Consider the following 22,092-nt stretch of genomic DNA (forward strand, 5'->3'; position numbering starts at 1 on the left):
TTTTGTTAAGTTCATATTTGTGTTTAGGTTGCTTTGATAACCTGGAGCAGAGTAATTTTGTCTTTGTGTGACGAGATTGGAAAATCTTATAAAAGTATTTTAACTTTATTTGCAGGAAATAATTCCAACAAATGATACCTACACTCACAGAAAAATCTTGCATCTGCCTTATGATGCGTCATATTAACTTATTATGGCAAATTCGAATCTACAACTTGAGTGTGTCATATTAATATGTTTATTGTTTTTATTTCATTATTTCATGTTAATAAAACGTGTCACTCTTACAAAGTTTTCTTGTGCTGCTCTAACTAAATCCCTAGTTTCCCTACCTGGGGGCAACGTATATAGTATATAGCAGTGCCTCCCACCCTAGGGGCGGTTGGTTCCCCATTATTTGCTGCCGGGATAGCCGCATGCACAGAACTTAGTCTCTCGAGCTTTGTCTCCATCTCATCTCTATATTGGAGCAAGTCCTTAAATCACTTGTTACTTGGGCTCCGTGGCTCGCCCTTCCCCTCTCTTGTAAGGGTGGTAACTACATGTGTCCCATGAGGAAGGGGTATTACATAACAATAACTAATAACTAGCAATGCTAATATTCTTTGCCCTCACATGACAATGTAAGCTAATTCTGAGCTGCCTTAGTTCTAGTGCAATATTCACATCAGTTAGCGACGAACCAAAGCGTATACACAAATAGTGTGTGTGCCCGTCAACACTTAGTCTTGCATGCAAATAGCATGTGTACTAACAAGAGACTGCTCCATGTTGGAACAAGCCATGAGAGCGAACCATTGTGTTTAAAATGTAATGCAATAAAAAGTCTTACCGTTGAAACATGTCTTTTTTTAAATAACGTGAGCAGCATCCTTGGAGGCTGACACCCTGGGGAAGCCTTGTCTGATCTACATATCTCCTGACTGCCAGATTACATCTCACCCTGGGCTCAGGGCATCTCGTGCTCCGTGGAATAGTGACGGACACAGCCTTGATTGTTGGGAGGGTTTAGGTAGGGGTAGAATACCTCCCAGTTTAATAAGGACGATGATCATTTTGAAAAATAATGGCTCACTATATAACTATTTAAATGCATTTCTGACTTCAAGAAAACATAAATTAAATTGTCAAATATCACCAAAAAATTATAATAAAATATATTTTTACAAAAATAAATTGATTTCAAAGGTTAGGTGCATGCGAACTGGAGCAGATTAATTTTGTTAGTACTTCAGTGTTTTTATTTAGTGGAGTGCTTTTGGCAAAGGGGGGGGAGGGGTTTGCCCTCATTGTCCCTTTCACAGGACCACCAATGGCACGGATCACATAAAAGAATCGTGTATAATGGAATGCAACCTTACACTCATTCCAAATATAGTGAGCTTTTTGACACAGAAAACTTAATTATTTTAGCAACCTTTTGCTCCTTGCGTACTTTCAAATTTCACATGTTAGTAACCACATATTTTTGTCTACCAACTACTTAAAAAATATGAAATAATGTCAGACACAGGTACCACATTGTGTGTGTCTTGAGACCAAAATGTATGTTGTATTGAATATAAAAATAAATACACGGAGGAGCTTGCTACAGATACCATTGGTGCTACCAGTTTCTCTTGCGTCGCCGAGCACGTGGCTCCAACACGGTCAGGCTGTCTCTGGAAGGAGCCCGCGCCTTGCGCTCCTGGGCCCATGGCTTGAGTATCAGCAGCGAGCACACCATGTTGCGGTCCACGCACATGATGGCTCCATCGTTGCCATGACCGATGTAATTGGGTGCCGAGAACACGGTGATGACCTCTCGGTCGATGAAGAACTCATAGCCCGCATTCACCATCTGCGCACAGCATCATTACCAAGTGTGGAGCTTTGCCTACCTCCGAAAACGGGAGGCTTTGGTTGGGGGAAATGGAAACGCTCCGAGAAAGTTACCTGGTCCTCGACAAGATCCCAGGTTGCATTCACCGGTATTCAAACCCTGGACTGTCTGTCAGAGACACTTGGTATCCAGTAACTGTTTATTACCCTGATTCCTCTGGGGTGAATTTATGCGAAGATGTTACTGCTGATCCATCACGTAGCGAGCCGAGGTATTTAGTGTGTTGTTAATTCATAAACCAAGTTTCCCACCATTCACTTTGTGCATTGTAATTCAAAATGCACCCTACACTTTACTTTTGTTAAATCACCTGAATATATAGATGGAGTGTGTGGATTTTGGATGATTTTGTCTGTGTGTGCGCTGTTTTTTATGTAATGCTAGAGAAAGTTATGTCAACCTGCTACTACACCTGAACTATTTAGAGGCCAGGATCATAAGAACTGTGTCTGGTAGAAATGACTATAGAACAAGCATCACAATTACAAGGAAACCTCCCACCGAATGGCTAAAGCTCATCTGTGCTGCTTAATCGGAAAAGCTGCTACGTAGTGGAGTATTCACGAGGATACTACGATGATTGAGAACATTTTACTAGATGCTTCCTGAGTCTCTTTGGTAGCCAGCCTATAATTGCAGAATTTACCACCCAAATATTTGGCCACAAAAAAAGGGAAGGCGAAGATGTAGAGAGTTTTTTAATATGTAAAATGAGACTGTGAAAGGCTTCATTCAGAAGAAGATGTCAGCAGGTTTCTTCCGGGTTCTATTGAAGCTAGTGTGGCCCTATCTATGCCCATTCTTAAGACATCCGCCCTGAGGGAACATGATAGAACTACTCCAAGTAGTAGTAATCAAGTGTGATTGCCAATAAATTGCAAAATGGCAACCCTACCCTCTCGAGAGAATGAGAACCCCGCCTAATACTCAAGTTGCTCAAATGTAGACTTTCCCAAAAATACGTCTAAATAATGACTGATTAATCCGACTTCAGGATCAGAAGAAGTGTAAGGGGACTGTCCAGGAGAGAAAACTATAAGAGAAAGGAAACCCTCCTCAAACACCTTTCCCAGCAGACCAGAGGAATCTTGGAGTAATTGCCCATGCACCATCGAAGTGGAAGGTCCGGGATGATTCATGAGCATCCAGCATTAGCAACAGAATATTCTACCTCCAATCGCTGTACAATTTGGCACTGACCAACAAAGGCTGACCCAGTGACGACAATCGTCGTGCCCTCCTAGACGTAGAGGCCGTACCTGTCCACCGTCGTGTGCCTAAGGGAGACACCTGTCCCTCTGGTGCAGCACAGTGCAGTGTGGTGTAGTGTATAGGTCAGGGACGCACCCGTGTGCGCCCTACGTCTGGATAAGGACAGCTCATGGACGGCCACGTTTCTGTGTGATTTATGTATTTTATTTTGTAATTGGTATTGTATTTGAATTTTATAATTAATCGTATAATGTTATTTCAGTGCTTGTGTATTAGTTTGTAGACCTGCCGCCTAGTCTGCCACGGACACGTCTCCCTCGCCGTCTTCACCCTTCCCCTCCGCCCATGGGCATAGCGGCGCGCACGGGCGAGCGGAGAGTCAGTCGCTGTCTATCTGCCGCGCGGAGCAAGGGGTTTATTCTAAGTTTCCAGCGTTTTCTATCGGAACATTTCGATATCGATTCCGACATTAGCTCTTTGGCCGATCGGCAACACACGGTTCCGAACGATCGTAATCGAAAGGTACTGAAATTGCTATTCTAAACGCGGTATCGTTACGAGGCCTAACTATCTCGGCAAAGTTTGGGTTACGATTTCCCCCTCCACAATTATGGATCAATATTTTATCAATAATAAATGTACACATATCTTCAGTAATTACTGTTACCACTCGGGAAACGGTAATGGACGCGAAACTTAGTTCCGATTAAGTGTTGTAGTAGTCCTACTCGCCGCAGCGCGCGCTACTGCCTCGCACTCCCGCAAGCCCTGCTGCCCTCTCGTGACTGTTAGGTCAACTACTTGAATAACGCTCCAAAATCATACATATTCAATCCTATTGGGAAAACATTTCCTTTTACAAAATATTAAACACAATTGACACCTACGTAAAATATCGTGAAAATAGGTCACGCCCAAAAATGTACTATTTTCGACAATGTTTAACTATTTGTGTACACATAAATCGTGCATCCGCCATGATTTCAACTAGCTGCTAATTCCCAATCGGCAAAGGTTTTTCGACAGCAATTGTATACTCGAAACATAACGATCGTTGGCTTCCGAGAATCGAAAGGTTCCGAGTTGATGAAAGTAACTTAGAATACCATAGTGTAGAAAGCTTCTGATAATCGTGGCATCACGATCGGGAACTCTTTTCCGAGAAACTTAGAATAAACCCCCAGAGCTGCGCCACTCCGCTCCGCGAGAAGTCTCACGTTTCGAACACGCACGGTCGAGTTATCGCGATCAGCTTTGCATATCACGGGGCTGTCATCAGCTGCCTTACAGCACCGCGTTCTGTTTACTATTGTAATTAGGGAGTCCGGGTCGCGGCATGGAAGAAACGCCCGTCTCACGACGTGGTTGGCCATACTGCAATTAGGCTTTCCATTAATAAATCTCGTCTACTGAACCGAGCGAGACGTCTGGTTCCTACTGCCTTCGTCCACGTCTCCAACCTCACCGAAACTCTTTCCCCTGTCCCGCATATTCCAGTCCCGGCCAAGTTAGGCCTGAACTCGCCACTATCCGGCTGGAGCTACTGGGGCAAAAACGACTTTCACAGGGCGAGTTTCGTCGGGGACCATGGGACTTAGGGCCAAAGGGACAACACCAGGATTGACTTCTTGGGGGTGGGGCACGTGCCCCCATGCCCCCTCTAAATCCGCACTGCTGACCAAGTATGTGCTCTCTTAGACACAGTAGCCACCACTAGCAATGTGAAAGCCCGCTGGGTCACTCATACAGGGACGACTATGGTTCCCAAGGTGCAGTGTGCCCAACTGGCCCTACTAGGAACTAGCATTATCCTCCAAGGCAGAAGCACCACGAAGTGCCACATCTGGGACAGGAAGATGGAAGGGCCATGCTGGGTAACACAAGATATTCGAGAAGATCTCATGTTAGTACAAGACTGGCTTGTGATGGATTATGAAACACTAATAATATATTTTGGGGAGGTACCCAGCAGACTCTGTACTATGTCTCCAAAAACATAACAGAAACCCTGACGATGACCCTGGCCTTGGCAGACTTGAACACAGGTTCCCAGAGCACCTTCAACAAATATTACTGGATACCCTCTAAAGCTACGAAACTGTATTCATTTCGAACAGAAACGTGCCTGCAATAAGTGCCATAACCACACAAGTTTATCCCCCGATAGATTAAAAATCTGGGTACTGGCAAATCCCCATGCTCACTGACTCCAAATCACTCATTTTATTTACCACCCCAACTGGGGAACGATATAAGTTCAATGTAATGCTCTTCGGACTAAAGAATGTGCCAAGCATGTTCCAACAGACGACAGCACAGAATGTAATTCCCGACCTTTTAGGCAAATTCTGTTTTACATATATGGACGATATTATATTCTTGAGTTCATGGGAAGAGTGCCTAGGTCACCAGGCACTACATCACCTGAAGTGCTATTTAAAGAATTTTCACTTCGGGAAAGGACAACTGAAATACCTCCTGCATTTGATATCAATTAAGGCAACAAAGCTATTCCGGAAAAGATCCATGACTTAAAGATGCCTAATACCTGAGGACTGTGGGTGTTGCGAAAACTCCTGTGGCTCTGCAATTGGATTAAGGAGATATATGTTGTTAGCCACTCAAGTGTACTACTAACCAGATATGGATCAGTATAATGTGAGATTTTTGAAAGAACGTAACATTTGTCAACAGTTTCAACCATTTCGAAACTCCAGGTCAAATGGTATCTACTGATATACTGTAATTGGCTAGCTAGTTGGCTTGTTCTGGCAGATCGTTGCTTACAAGGGTTAGAAATAATAACAACAAAATATACCACTGCTGAGTTTGTAACTGGTCCATTTCGTGTTGTGTGTGCAACTCATGGAAATTCCACCAAGTTCAGAGAAAATTTCTACCTTTCAATTAATACATATTCAAAAACTTTCTGAAAATAACTGAAAGTAAACTATTTAATTCTAGCAGAACATACTGCCGTCACCTGGCCTCTGTAGAAGGCCCGGGAAGTACCTGACGGGCGCCACGGGCGTCGCGGTGCTGCTGTTGTCTGGGGGTGCACCATGCTAGTGGGATACTAGGCCGTTGGCCATGGGTCGTGGGTACTCTGCCCCTGCGTGCCTCGCCAGGTACGCGGCTGGGAATCTACCCTGAAATTCCTTTCTTGGCTGTGAGGCCGCTCGGCTGTGTGGAGGACGGAATGGTGCGGAATAATCGTAGACGACACATTTTATATTAAATTGGCTTTTAATCCACTGACTTCTCCGGTGGTAGGCATGGGTACGCTGTACTCCCTACACATACACTACGAGGTGGCAGAACCGCTACAAAAGTTATGATAGTGCGCTATGCGGCGTCTGAGTCATTGTATTATTACACTAACACACGCTGATTACAAAACAAAACACGACACTAACATAACAATGTGAATTTGCCGTGGCAGTCTCGCGGGGACGTGATTACTAGTTCGCTGGAGACGGCCAGCGCCGAAAGTTAATTGTCTTAGGAGGGCTCAATGAGCGTGATCCTAAATTCTATTCTACACTTATGTGAGGTTGAAGCCGGCAGGCGTATGTGCGGCGATCTTAACGAAAACGAGTTGGCTGGAGTCGGCCAGTACCGTACGTGGCGTGGACCGTGACGCGGTGCGGAACCACTAACGAAGGCGGTCGGGATAAGCCCGGGTCCGCAAAACACACGCCGAGTCTACGTGAGCAGCAATGAATTAAAAAGGTTTGGTTATTAAATCAAGTACAGAGTGAACGATCGGTGGAACAAAAGTGAAAGGCTGCTCACGGACACACGTCTTGACCCGACGCGGAGTGGTTGGAGACTGCCGAACATGGCCGCCTCGCAAGGGAGGGAAACTTTCACCTCCTTTGTGAGTCGGCGCCAAAAACTTATATCAACTTAATTTGCTCTATTATAAGCTAAAAACACGTTGCAGGTGCTCAAATAAAAGGTAGCGCCTGGTGATTGGGTGCTTAAGGCTTAACAACTGTTTTATAGTATTTAATTATTTGAATTGTGGCATCAAGTTGGCGACTGTAAATTTATTTACATATTGTCTCACTGTGAACTGTTTTATTTGGATTTCTCCTAATATGACTCGATCATTGTCACTGGCACTTTGACTTGTCCCAGGCAGAGAGGAGGAGCGGGAGCGGTCCCCGAGTAGAGGTCGCTGCCCAAGAGCAGGGAGTGGTAGGAGTGGTCCCCCCAGAGAGGTCGCTGCCTACCAGAGGAGGAGGGAAGAAGGAGGAGCGGTCCTGCAGAGGGGTTGCTGCCTACCAGAGGAAGGAAGGGGGAGGAGTGGTCCTCCAGAGAGGTCGCTGCCTAAAACAATACTGCTCAAGTTTTTTTTTTTTTTTTTTTTTTTTTTTTTTTTTTTTTTTTTAAATGGGGGACCCCCCCAGGGGGTCCACCCTGCCAAAAAATTCGCGTCCTTTATTAGGATCACTTGGTTAGTACATATACATGGAGGGGGACACTTGATACATAAACAGGAAAATATTTACAATGTTATATACATAAAGTTACACTGGTTTGCCCGGAGTGGGCCTCGTCCAACTTTTACAGTTCTTGGAGGATGGTGGTGTCGTGTGGTGATGATGTTTATTTTTGTGATGGTGATGATCCTGATGCGCTGATGGTGAGGGGGGCCCTTGGCTAAGCCCCGCCTGGTGTTCGGCGGCCGGGTTTGGGGTCGTCGGCGGTACGGGTCCGGTTGGTGGGCGGGGTGGTGATGTTATGTCCGCAGTGCTACAGGTAGAGGTGCTGGACGCCGGTGTCACCCGTCGGCTCCCCTGGCATCGGCGGCCGCATCTATGTTAGTGGCGTCACCCAGGAGGAGGTGGGCTGTGGAGAAGAGGGGGCGTCGGGGGTGTGGAGCTTCTGGGGGAGGTTCAGCAAGGAGTCTGATGAGTGGGTTGAGGCTGGTGGAGCATTTCTTGAGGAACTTCTGGGTGATGTGGGATATGGTGTCCTGAATGGTGGGGAGTCCAGTAAGGTCGAGGAGGTGTTGTCTGAGGGTGGCGCGTGGGAGGCCGAGGATGAGGCGGGTTCCTAGGAAGAAGGTGTGTATGATGGGGCGGAGGTTGTAGAGGGAGGAGTGTGCCCAGGTAGGGCAGGCGTAGGTGAGGTGGGGCATGACATGGGACCGGTAGACTGTGATACGGTTGGGTAGGGAGGTGCCGGATGCTGGGCGAAGGACGGGGGCCAGTTGCCCCATGACTGCGCGGGTTTTGGCTTTGATGGAGTCGAGGTGTGGAAGGAGGGTGAAGGTGGAGTCAAGAGTTACGCCGAGGTAGCGTACGGTAGGGGACCATGGGATGATGTGGTTTCTGATTCTGGGTGGGTGATCTTGGGTGGGGTGGTGCCGAGAGAAGAGGATGGAGGAAGTTTTGGTTGGGTTGATAGCGATGCCGTGTGCAAGGAATTGTGTTTGGAGAGAGTTAAGTCCGCGACTGAGGCGTCCCGCGAGCATCTGCTCGGACACTGATGAGGCATATTCAGTCACTTTTATTTGCCCAGAAATACTGGGAAGAGCTTTATGCCTGGCTTAGCTCAGCCAGGGTAAATATACAAAATATGTACATATTCAGTAGGGAGGGCACATCTGTACCCTTCCTGTGCATACATATTCGACTTACAAAACTCTTTACATTCACTTGTATCATTAACAGTTTCTTGTTACAACACCATATATTTACATATTTGCCCTGAGTTAGACGGGGCAGGTAGACAAAGTCACCTTACTTTACATTCCCCTTTGTCTGCCATCTAGGGGCAGGTGGCGAACTAAATGTCCTGCCCATAGAGTGTGTAGGAGGGGTGGCGCACTTGGGGCTTGTGCTATCATACCAGCCGAGGCCAAAATGGTGGACATGACAACTTTAATTAAGGCCAGTGTCTGCAGTGACTGGTAATGCGGTTCATTGTCTACTCTGTGCGTGCGGTGCTCGCACGGAGTAGCTACGACGCACTTGTTTAATGCCTGTGAATTAATAATTGTGTCCTAATGTTTTGTTCCTTAATTGTTTTATGGGGTCGAACCCCCGGGGTTTCGTGCCCTGAAGTTTATTTGAGTATAGTGGGGTCACGCCCGAGGCGCTCGCCTGACTCATTCCCGCTGGGCTAGAAGTGCGCTCCGAAAATAGGATCTGGTACTAGCGGTGCGGAGCACGCGCTTAGAGGCCATAGTCGGGACGACGTCAATACCATATAAATTGCTTAAAAAAAATTAAAATGTAAAGAAGGGAATGATTGGATAATTAATCTGAAATAGATTATAATTACTCGGTTGCTGCCTCCAGTGCTCCCTCCGGTCGCTTAGGACATTGTTGCCCATTGCCGTTCCTCCGGGGCTGTGCGACCCTCACTTCACAAAGGGACGGATTTTCTCTCATAGGTGCAATGCTATGAACGTGTGAAGTGCAGGGGAGAGGATTGCCCCAAGGCCGATATATCGATAGCCGCCTGAGATATCATGTGACATTGTATTTAATTGTATTTAATTCCTGTTTTCACTATAGTTATGTTGTATCTGTTCGATGTCTGATACATGTTATTTTATAAAGATGGAGATAATTATGCCCGTTTGTACAGATAAATTGTATGGTTAGTATTGAAAGGAAACTTGACACGCAGATAATATATTGTTTGGTACGCGAAACCACCGATTTTTCGGTAGCTCGTCAAGGATTTAAATACACCGACTGGTTGCCATTGTGATAGATCAGTTAACTAGTAGTTATTTCGTTCTAAGTTTGTGTTGTGTACCATTTGTTTTTAATGTAATTAATCAAAGGTTGGCAATGGTGTTTTGGTAATTTTTATTGATGCAAACTGATATCATTACTGTTGTTTAAGGGTTCCTTATACAATATGTCTGTTTAATATTACAACAAACAATAATGATTGTAATCAGGAAAGACGAGCCCCCAGACTTTGCAAGAACATTTTTTTTTTGTATGAATGTTTATCTTTTATGTTTAAAAATATGTTGTAAAAATGATTTACCTTTAAATGTTTCTAATTTTTTCTTCTAAACACACATTATATGTTAAGGCAGATGGTTACAATATATGTGTATTAGCAATGAGGCATTATGGAACAACTTAAATCCTATTTTGGACTTGCAATGCCTTTGCAGAAGCCTGTAAATGCTACTCACTGCATATGGCCAAGGGTCCACTCATGGGAGCGCTCAGGTAGTTTGCTTGCATGTGGAGCAGGTCTTTCATCAATAGCAACTCTATGAACACATGCAGTGTTATTACATAATCCTGTCATGAAAGTACGAAATGTCTTTTTGTATAGAATAATATCTTACTTTATAGGTATACCTAGTAGGATTTAACACAGTATATGCCTTGACTTAAAACATTTTTCGGACCCTCAAACAATGTTTACATAATGAGTACCTGAAGTACTCCTAATAATAAACAATTTACATTTATTTTTTAGGCTAATAAAATAAATGAAATTATCATATTTGATTTTTTAGGTATAGCTATGTGGCAACATTAAATTATGCCATATGATAAAACATTTATTTGTCCCTGGACATTCATGGACCATAATTATAGGATTTGTGGGCAATCATTATATGTTTTATGCTACTTAAGGAGAAGACTATTGTTTTACTTTGTCTCACCTGATGTGCTCTGCAGATAAGCTCCAGATTGGTATTGGCAAGGAATTCCTTCACAGCCCTCGACCCATATGTAACAGAGATGGCCCGTTCAGTATTCTTCCCCCAATACAGAACATTGTGGTCCGGATCGGACCACAGTAAGTCACAAAGCAGCCCGATCTCCGGCACGTCTGTCGGTCTCTCGATGGCCCGCACATCGTCGAGGGAGCGGAGGTCTGGGCTAATGCCCCCATGGCAGCAGAAGATCTTGTCTCCCACGACAGCTGCCACCGGCATGCAGTTGAAGCTGTCCATGAACGTCTGCCACATGTTCACTGTGTACCGACTTTTGCATTCTTCATAGAAACCGTAGATCATGCTGACACTTGACGATTCATGGTTGCCACGCAGTAAGTAGAAGATACTAGGGTACCTGACCTTGTAAGCGAACAATAGACATATGACCTCGATGGATTGTGGTCCTCTGTCCACATAGTCACCCAGGAACAAATAGCTGGACGCAGGTGGATGCTTACCCAACTGGAATAAACGAACCAAATCTGAGTACTGGCCGTGTATATCGCCGCAGATGTTCAGTGGGGGTTTTAAATCCAATAGAACAGGCTCTGAGAGGAAGGTGTTGCGCGCCATTGTGCACAAATCGAGGATATCTTGTTCTGGTAAGTGCACATATTTTATTTTATCTCCGAAGTGTGATGTATCACAAAGAGCTGAAATAATTTTGTCTACATCCACCATTTCAAATTTAACTAATCAAAAAAAAGGCATTTTTGTTTATGTAACTATTTGAATGAAGCATTATGAAATTTTGACAACACACAATACTTAAGTAACAGAAACAAAAAAAAAGTTTACTAATGATTTTTTAAAAAATGTATACAGTCCAAAGAGCATACTATACACTTTGCTAAGAGCATTTTCTATAATAATATTATGCAAATCCTCTAGTTACATGCTCCCTCTGTTTCTATTTAAAGTGGATAAGTCTCCCAATAATAAATATTTATTCCTGTTTGAAATTAAGAAAATGGAATCATAAATTGTATTAAACCAGTCATATTTATCTTACATACAAAATATATTTCTTGACTTCAATCCACCCACAGAAACATGCTCAATTTTACATGCATTACTATTCATATCGCATTAAACAGGGTGTGTGATGAGGTGAAAGAGGTCAAGTTCGTTAGGTTATTTAACTGGGTTTCCCAGAAAGTAGTCCATAATCACAAAGTTAATATATATGGTTTCTGAAAACACATATGGACGAACACACCGATTCTACTAGAACTCTAGTGGTCACAAGCACTTCCTTTAGTGAAAGTTTAAAACAACGTTAGATTTCATAATATTAAAATATTCTATTGTCAGTCCGACTAGGATTAATGTAATTTAGTGTGGATGGCCACTACATACGAAAGCAGTCGAGTTTAAATGAATGTCATGTCAAGACATGACATTACAACCTTGGCCAATAGGAAACAAGCAGAGCAGACATGTTTTATTTTATATGTTTATATATTTACAACACATATTTCACAGATGTCAATAAGTTTACATATAACACATACGTTTCAGACACTACCTATTGAAGATGGTAGTGCATGTTGTGCAATGGAATTAAGGGTAAAATATTGATTAAGGTGATGGAAGATATTAGGGAAAAGGAGTAGTATGTAAATGGGGCTACTAGATCTGGCTTCTGACTGTGGTGCCGGTGCCGGTGTCCGCCATCTTGGATTGTGACGTCACGGCGGCCATCTTGGATGGATGTGACCTTGACCTTTGACCTTGACCTTGAATTTGATCCTCAAAATGTGTCAAAATTCTCCAAAATTGGGCAAAATTTACCCAAAATTCCTCAAAAATCTTCAAAATTTCCATTTATGTGGAAAAAAATTCCGCCAAAAAATCTCAAATAATTCCACAATTCAAAAATTAGGATTTCGAAAATCCTCAAAAGTCGCTTTGCCCTAGAAAAAACGAAAACTCCTGAAAGTGGCTTAAGCATCCTTAGAGCTAGCCGCTTTAAGCCGCCAAGGTCATGACCTTGAAAATTAGGATGCCATGGTAGCCATATTGGATGATGACGTCACCGTTGCAATTTTCGTTACGGTCGCCATCTTTAAAATCTTCATTTATTATCCGATTTTAATGAAAAAAATTTTAAAATTTATTAAAAAATTCATTTAATAAAATTTTAATAAAAAATATTTAAAAATCATACATTAACGACACGGAGCTCGGAGTCCACGGTTCGAACCCGACGAGTGCAAAAAAAAAATTAAAAATGGCGACAGGTCCTTCCCCCTAGGTGGCTGCTGGCAGACTGACCCCCACCACTTTTACCAATGCACATATACCATCAGGTAGTATGACGTCATGTCCGCCATCTTGTCTTCGATGCTGGAAGCCATCATCATTGTATCGTCGGCTAGAGTGCGCTGACCCCATGCTAGTTTAATTCTTACCTGCTAGAGTGCAGTAATCATCTATTACTAAGGTGTCCGCCATCTTTAAATTTGGACGCCATCTTGAAAATCCGTATTTATTTAGCTAGAAATTCGGGAAAAATTCCAAAATTTATTAAATAAATTTGCAATCAATATACTGATTGGCACGGTCAGTTCCTATCCTTGGTTCGATACTCGATCGAGGCAATATATTTTTTATTTCATGTAAAAAATAATAATTTCAATAAATCATGTTCAAAATTCTTAAAGAGACTTTAAATCCTCTACTACCATCATCCTATCAGACATCATGTCCGCCATCTTGGAAAATTCATAATTGACTTATTAATTCGGAAAAAGTTCAAAATTCATTAAATAAATTTGCAACCAATAAAATGATTAGTTAGATCGACTAAGGTCCTTGGTACGATTCGGAATGAAGATAAAAAAAAATAATCATAATATAATAGTGGCAGGTCCGAGAAATAAAACAACACAAGTTCTTTCACAAAATAAACTTTATTACATAATTTCTACTTTACTACACGAACACTTGCGAAAGCCAGCAATCTTATAATCATTTAGGTCCGCAGCGGCGTGAAATGACTAATTCTTAGCTCCAATCGGCTTATACTAGAAAGAGTCCAGCCAGAACCTTTACAGACATAGTCCTCCTCTTCCTGACAGAGTTTCTGGATACCGTTTTTAACAGTATGCTTCACATCGTTAGAACTGTAAATTACTGCAGCTGATGTCTTGAATGCACACTTCTTCACTTCGTCTTCGAATGGATACGGCTTTCCATATATACAGTCCAACCACAAGTTGTATTTTAATGGACCGTTTGTTGCTACATCATCAGTAAGCTGATTGATTATGTTCTCTTTGATATCATCAAGAAAATTACAAATGTCTTTCGACTCACCTATCATATTAAGATAATAGTAGTCTTTCAATGTTCCACGAAATGCAGACTGCGCCAAGTAGAACCCATTATCATTCACTTGTAATGCGCCGAACACAGTCTTAGGTTTATTTTCATGTTCAGACGTCATACCAATCGGTTGCTGCACATCGGTTTTCTTGCTTGTTCTCTTACGAGTCTCCAATCTAAAGCGAGGAGTCGAAGTTTCTACAGGTAGTTCTTCAGTAGACACACGGACTTTACCGTTGCATTTTTTCACATGTCGTCGCAAACTGTCAATACGTGTAAACCATTCATGACACCCATCACAGCGAAACTTTATACGAGATGGATTCTTCTTGCATTTACTCCGCTCATGTCTTCGTGCATCATGAGAAAATGCGAACGACATATCACAGTAGCTGCAAGGATACCGTGGTGATGAAGACGATCCTTTCAGACCCGAACCAGATGATGTTGTTGCAGCAGTTACACCATCTCCAGGCATACTCTTATGAACATCAATACATCGTTGTTGCACCGAAACCTTTACTTTCTGTCGCACAGCAGGACCTTTGCATGTCTTCATGTGCGTTTTCATATTATCTTGTCTTGCAAATTGCTTGTGACATTTCTCACAAACAAACATTTTACGATAAGGGTTCTTAGCACATTCTCTCCTCTCGTGTCGTCGAGTATTGCTGCTGTTTGTGAAAATCTTGTCACAGTAACAGCACCGATGGTCGTTAGTCGTTGTTGAATCACCAGTCATTGAAGTTTCCATCGAGGGCGAAACGAAGTTCGACGAGTTTTCCTGCGTAGTCAGCACCACCGGCATTAAAGTCTCTCCTGCTGACGGTATCGCGACTGTTGAAATCTCCTCTTTTGATGACGTTGTCTTTGCCGACGGGATCTGCACCTTCTGCACCGTAGCTGACGTCAGGGTTCCCGTAGACGATGGTGCGTCATCCATCAAGCTCAGCGTTTTAGATGGTAAAGATGCCATCGAAGTCTCAAGAACAAGCAATTACACGACGTATGCACCTGATGAATCAAACTAGGTGATCGTACACCGACGACGTCAGTAACAAACTGAGCGACCTGCTGTCCAGGACTCGCTTATATACACGCACCGGTTGGAATAATACTCTAGTCAAATCAAGAACCAATTACTATAATACTCGAGTCAAAACACCATTGAAAGAAGAAGCGTACCAAAATAAAGTAACGCATTTGGAAACAAATTCATCAAATGAAATGAACACGCAATGTACACACAGTACACACAGGAAAACGAAAAGTACACACAGGAAAACGAAATGTACACACAGGAAATCGGTACGTACACACAGTACACACAGGAAACGGAACGTACACACAGGAAAACGAAATGTACAAACAGGAAAACGAAATGTACAAACAGGAAAACGAAATGTACACACAGGAAAACGAAATGTACACACAGGAAAACGAAATGTACAAACAGGAAAACGAAATGTACAAATAGGAAAACGAAATGTACAAACAGGAAAACGAAATGTACAAACAGGAAAACGAAATGTACAAACAGGAAAACGAAATGTACAAACAGGAAAACGAAATGTACAAACAGGAAAACGAAATGTACAAACAGGAAAACGAAATGTACACACAGGAAATCGGAACGTACACACAGTACACACAGGAAACGGAACGATCACACATACAGTAGCGGAAACACAGACTTAGTTGGAAATCAGGATACAAGAAATAAATCATACTTTTTTAAAATATAAATAATTCATTTTATTTTTCATTAGTACACACATGACAGTTAATCAAATGATTATTGTAAGTAGCCAGCGTTCCGAAGCTCTTTAAGTATGGTCGATACTTCCACGATATGCGAGTAGTTTCCTCTACGAACAGATGCCACCATCAGTCTTAGCCGGTCAACCAATATGTTTGGATCTTTCCATGATGTGGAATCAATCTCTTCTGCCACCATCTTCCTTGCATGTTTATTATAAATAGTATGATCTCTGCTGTCCTCCGTTTTAACACCAACCTCAGGGTTACTTTCATCATCGAGCCAGTGATCATCACAAGCTTGATCAGATTTATTTATTACATCACGACGTTTCCATCGCTTCGGTCTCAGGACACCACCACATTCATCGGTCTTGTCAGCTTTAGGTTCTGCATCACAGTCTTAGATCACGTCGCCAGCTTCAGAGTCACTGTGGCAATCACCGTAGAAGGCATCGTCTTCACCCAGATTACCGTATAAGAACTCGTTATCGTCGATGTCGAAGTGTCTGCATCGCCTTCATGCTTCCTTTTTAGGAGTCCATTATTTTCACAAAGTATGGAGTATCTGCTAAATATAGGCTTGAGTGTATTTTCACTTTTCAAGGTGTTGATACTTCCATTAGTTTCAGTCTTCCCGAAACCATCAGCATCCGTCAATATTTGTTTCTCGTCACGATCGGCGTGCTACGGCTTCCATCATTTCTATATTAATAATATTATTTGTCTTAAAATCTCCGCGTCCGTGTCACTATCACAGACGTAAAGACATCATCTTCGTAGCTGTCATCAATATTGCCATGAGCTGCATCAATATCACTCATTTTATTATATCGTTTCCACATTTCAGTTGTCAGTGATTTACCCGCAATCTATGATCTTGTGAGCTCCATTCTCTTTTTCTTTAAAAGCCTATGTGTCCAGTTTTATTATTTAATCCTTCAACCCATCATCCCAAACCCAATTAAATCATCTTTGTATATAGAAAAAAATCAACCAAGTTCCTTTCATTTAATCTTAGGAACCGCATCATCCTTTCCACCTATATTTTAGTTTCTTGAGCCCAAGAGTCTTTCATTATATATACCATGCAGTGTTCTTCAAGAGATGTGGTATACAAGCATTTCTACATACAAATCCATCCTATCGATGATTTGTTTACACATAAAAAACCTTCACGTTTGTTTTACATGTTTTATTAAATTATCTTTTCAACTAAAATAATTACCACACATAGTAATTTCTACAAAGGACACTTTGTCCAAGATATTTTAACCATAATCTTTCTGAAAACAACCATGTTCCATCTATATCACAAAGTAAACGAGGGTTAGAGGAGATGGGACAAACAAGTGCTAGTCACTCATAGGGTAAGAACCATGTGTTCGATACCTATCTCAGTCAATGTAGCATCTATGTATTTCTCTTAGCTCATGTAGAAAAATATGTTCCAATGCATACGAATTTAAACTTATTCACGTACGACTAGTCAAAAGTACATAAATTCAAGCACGTTAACCTAAAAAAAAATTCTCAAGGATAGAGGCAGAGACTTCTCGATCGAGACACACCTACCATCACCTGCAAATGAACATTGACCCCTCGCGCGGGAATTGCAAGCTTGCAGAATGCTGCGACACTCATATGTTTTGCTCGAGACATGCATACATCACACCGCTAGCCTTCCAACTCAGTGCACGTAAAACTCCAGTGAAATCGTAATCAAGCTCATGTAAAGTACTTGACGGAACCACTTCAAAGTATACATCACTGAACCAGAGCAGAAAATCAGCCTACGAATGTATATCTTGCTACCTACAAAAATAAATGTGTAGCACATATACGAGAGGAGTCGATTCCTACATAGCATACTCCTTACGCTGATAATTATAAGCGGCAAAATACTTAAAATCATGACCCCGGCTAGTATACATTTTTTTCGTGAACCCTAAATTCATGTTAGTAATCGGTACAAATGTGTGAGTAATTCGGACGAATAATCGCTTACCAATTATCCAGAATCTTACTGTTACAGCCCAGCCAGTGCACCAGCATACCCCGAAGTGTGGTCAATTGATAAACATTCTTTAATTTTTTAATATCACCTCCGTAGTGTACACCAATATATGACAGGTTACGATTTAAGACCAGAAATTTCCCACAAGTCTGTTAGTTTTATTTCGGGAAGTAATAAATTATTTCTCAAAATAATAAATCAAGATCTTAGTCAGATTTGCTCTAATGCTACGGTATTACCTGTACCAGCACTTTACCAAAACATCTCCCATAAAAATTTAAGAATGCAGATGGCATACTCAGACAAAAATAATTTTAGCAAAAAAAAAAACAGTCTTCATCATTATTGGTAAAACAAATAATACACACAAACAAGACATAGCGCGCATTACAAATTCGACCAAAATTACGTGTCACATGTAGTTTATTGCATTAAGATAAACGATGTAGGTTAGGGAAAAATAAATAAAAAATTCTTTAATTCTATAATTTATTTAAAATTGTACATTTATACACATTAAAATCTGACACTATATATATCGTATACATTTCTCAGTCCGTGCGACATTCATTTTTATTAAAATAAATTATTATAGTTCGTATTAAGAATGACAAAATACAAATAATTCATACAGATCTCGATACATCAGTTCAGGAGTGTAACACCTTAGAGGACCAGACATTATGCTAGAGACCTTCCTTTACAAAATTTATAATGTTTTTTCAAGTAAAATTTTCGTGTAACCTGTATACCGCACTTCTCACACAGAAATTTTACACGATCAAGATTTCTTCTGCAGCCATGCTTTTCATGGATGCGTGTACTTCGTAGTCGTTCAAAACGTTTACCACAGTAGCAGCACTGATACAGATATTCATCGCAATTATCATCGCTTCCCCGCTGTACAACTTGCAAATGAACTTTGCTTTTACAATGCCTAATCAAATTACTTTTGTTTGTGAAATGTACACCACACGGGTCACACGGAAATGTCACACGATTAGCGTTTCTTCTACAGACATGATTTTCATGTCTTCTTGCATGTTGACGGTATTTAAAACTTTTGTCACAGTAACAGCACCGATGTTCGTTAGTCGTTCTTGAATCACCAGTCATTGAAGTTTCCATCGAGGACGAAACGAAGTTCGTAGAGTTTTCCTGTGTAGCCAGCACCACCGGCATTAAAGTCTCTCCTGCTGACGGTATCACGACTGTTGAAGTCTCCTCTTGTGATGACGTCGTCGTCGTTGCCGACGGGATCTGCACATTCTCCGCCATAGCTGACGTCAGGGTTCCCGTAGTCGATGGTACAACATCCATCAAGTTCGTTGTTTTAGATGGTAAAGATGCCATCGAGTTCACAAGAACAGGTAATTACGCGTCTTATGCACCAGAAGAATCAAACTAGGTGATCCTTACACCGTCGTCGTCGCCAGTAACAAACTGAGCGACCTGCTGTCTAGAACTCGCTTATATACATGCACCGGTTTGAATAATACGCTAGTCAAATCAAGAACCAATTACTATAATACTCGAGTCAATACATCATCCATTGTTATTACTAAAAAAAAATTAGTAATTTCAAGGAATAAAAGTTTAAATTATATATTGAAACAACTAATCTCTCATCCTACATACACGGTTTATTTAGACTTACTAGAAGGATTAAGAGTCTCTGAACAATGGAACTTTCAGAAACCAAACATAGTTTCAACTACTCAAATTTAAATTTTATTATGTACAGCTACACATAACCTCCAACTGATTCTAAATGTCCACAACACATTTCTAAAATAATTTATACGATACCGGGCTAGGTCCAAAGTCAATTATTTTTGTACCTCTCATCTACAGTTCAGAGGACCTTCAGTGTTGATATAGCTACAGACAAGACATGTCCAGTACCATACATCTTCAAAGCCTTCAGAGTAGATCCTTGTTAAGCCTTATGACAAAAGTCTCCGAAACAAGAGACCTACTCTATAAGTTTACTATACACTTTTATGCTTTATATAGCACACATCGATAAATATCTTCGTAAATAACCCAAAATATTATCAGACCACTAGCATTCGATTTATGCACATACAGTAGGACACCAACATATCCATCAACACAAGTCCATTCTACATTAAGCTCCTCACTTATTTTCATCAGTCTACACTCAGCACACAAAAACTAAATGAAGTCAATTAACAACCTAGTATTTATATACATCCAGTCATTTAACAGCATACCGATGGCTAGTTAAATAAGATTGACAGTGAACATGTTAGCAAAGTTTAAATTTATATAGGACCAGGGACCCATTGAACCTTCAGAACCGAGCTACACATACTCAGTGCTGGATGCAAGTTAATTCTACACTCATTTGCCATCACTCATATTACATCATCGTCACTCAATTTGACACTCATTTCCCATCAACTACACTCAATTCGACACTCATTTTCCATCATAGACACTCAATTCGACACTCGTTTTCCATAAGACACTCAATTTCCATAATCGACACTCAATTCGACACTCAATTTCCGTCATCGACACTCAATTCAACACTCATTTTCCGTCATCGACACTCAATTCTACATACGTACTCTTTCCTTCTTCAACACTCATTTTCCTTCATCTACATAAAATAAAATGTAAACTCTCCAACACCCACACACACACACACAGATATATATTAAAATAGTCATCCGCAACTCAATTCTTTAAAGTAGCAAACACATGAACTTTGTTAGGGCATGAATAACGACACATTTTAATATCAATTTTTAAAATTATACTTATATCACAAAATACAAAAGTATAAAAATCCGTCAGTCAATACACATTACTAACTTATTATATATACCCTGAAATTCTAAGTTCATTATGAATAGTCCACGTTTCTTTGATAACTGATACAATTTCGTCATCTTGCGAAACAAGTAAAAGTCGCAACCTGTTCGTTAACACGTTCGAGTCTTTCCACGATACATAATCAATTTCACTTGATGACACCATCTTCTTCGATTGTTTGCTGAACATATTCTGATAATCGTTGTAATAATGATTATGATAATTTGTATCATCATCATCGCTGCTGTCCTCATCTTTAACAAACACACTGACATCTTCATCTTGCATATCCCAGTATTTCGAATTTTTTGACATTGGAGTGCCGTCATTGGTATCAAGCTTACCTGCTAATTTTCCAAAAAATATATTCCAAAGTACGTATAAGTCTACTATAAGACGACTTGTCACTTTTTCTGGAGATGTTACTTTCATTATCTTCTACCTTACTTATATCTTCAACACCAGTTAAGCTATTTCCTTCCTCAAGACCTGGAGAGATTTTAACACAATCGCTTTTAAGACTAGGTCGATCAATTTCATTGTAAGACATACTGTCCCCGAGCATAGCGTCTCCATCTACGTACTTTATCTCCTGAACGAGCTTGGCTTTACAAGTTTTATAGTGTATTTTTAAATTCTCTCTTCGTGTCAACCGTCTTCCACACTTGCCACAAATTAGTATTTGACGGTATGGGCTTTTAACACATTCGTTCTTTTCATGTCTACGAGCATTATAGATGTTATCAAAGTATTTGCTACAGTATGTACAATGTCCTCCAGATCGATATCGATATTTGTGTATCGTACCTTCACTAGTCTGTACGTACTCCATAATGGTTGAATAGCAACTAAAGGTATTTTTTAGGTACTTCGTATTTTCATGTATGAACATTCATCAATTATTTACGAAAAAAGATTTTTTTTCTCATTTTGTAGAAAAAATCATGTTCCACGTAGTTTTACTACCCACCTTCATATTTCCTCATATGTTATGTTGTAAAAGCAACCAAAGTTGGTTGTAGGTTATGGAATGCTCACTCACGATCTCTTGAAAAAGGTGTACCTCCCTAGATCTCAAGAGGAAGAACATTGACCTTATTTAAAAATTAGTGAATAATATCATGGTCTAGCAAGAATCACAAGATAATCTATTCTCATATTAGCAACCATCATGTACCAGTTGTCTGTATATGCAGTCTCTGTTGTCTGTATAAGTAGACAATGTTTTGTGTGGGATGCGGGATGCTCCCTAACGATCGCAACAGAAGGAGGGCTTCGCTAGAACTCAAGGGGAAGGGAAATCTTCGTGTGTGATAGCTTTTCCCATTTGTTTCA

General features: G+C 41.1%; 2 protein-coding genes across 2 annotated transcripts in view; both read right to left on the minus strand.

Annotated features, from left to right (window-relative positions):
• The window catches only part of LOC134530058 (1,5-anhydro-D-fructose reductase-like), a 166,617-nt gene that overhangs the window by 77,718 nt on the left and 66,807 nt on the right, over positions 1-22,092 (minus strand). The window lies entirely within an intron of this gene.
• Positions 1,524-11,643, minus strand: LOC134530059 (uncharacterized). The gene is made up of 2 exons (XM_063364608.1): positions 10,752-11,643; positions 1,524-1,840 (listed from the first exon to the last, which is right to left on the minus strand). Exons 1-2 carry the CDS (start codon positions 11,487-11,489, stop codon positions 1,607-1,609), a joined length of 972 nt encoding a protein of 323 aa, XP_063220678.1. The 5' UTR covers positions 11,490-11,643; the 3' UTR covers positions 1,524-1,606.

This window comes from Bacillus rossius, chromosome 3, assembly GCF_032445375.1.
Source record: "Bacillus rossius redtenbacheri isolate Brsri chromosome 3, Brsri_v3, whole genome shotgun sequence".
Lineage (NCBI taxonomy): Eukaryota > Metazoa > Arthropoda > Insecta > Phasmatodea > Bacillidae > Bacillus > Bacillus rossius.

Coding starts and splice junctions, on each gene's coding strand:
- LOC134530059 (XM_063364608.1), bottom strand. CDS start 11,489: ATGGTGGATGTAGACAAAATTATTTCAGCTCTTTGTGATACATCACAC. Junction 1,841..10,751: donor TTATCTGCAGAGCACATCAG/GTGAGACAAAGT, acceptor TGCTGTGCGCAG/ATGGTGAATGCGGGCTATGA.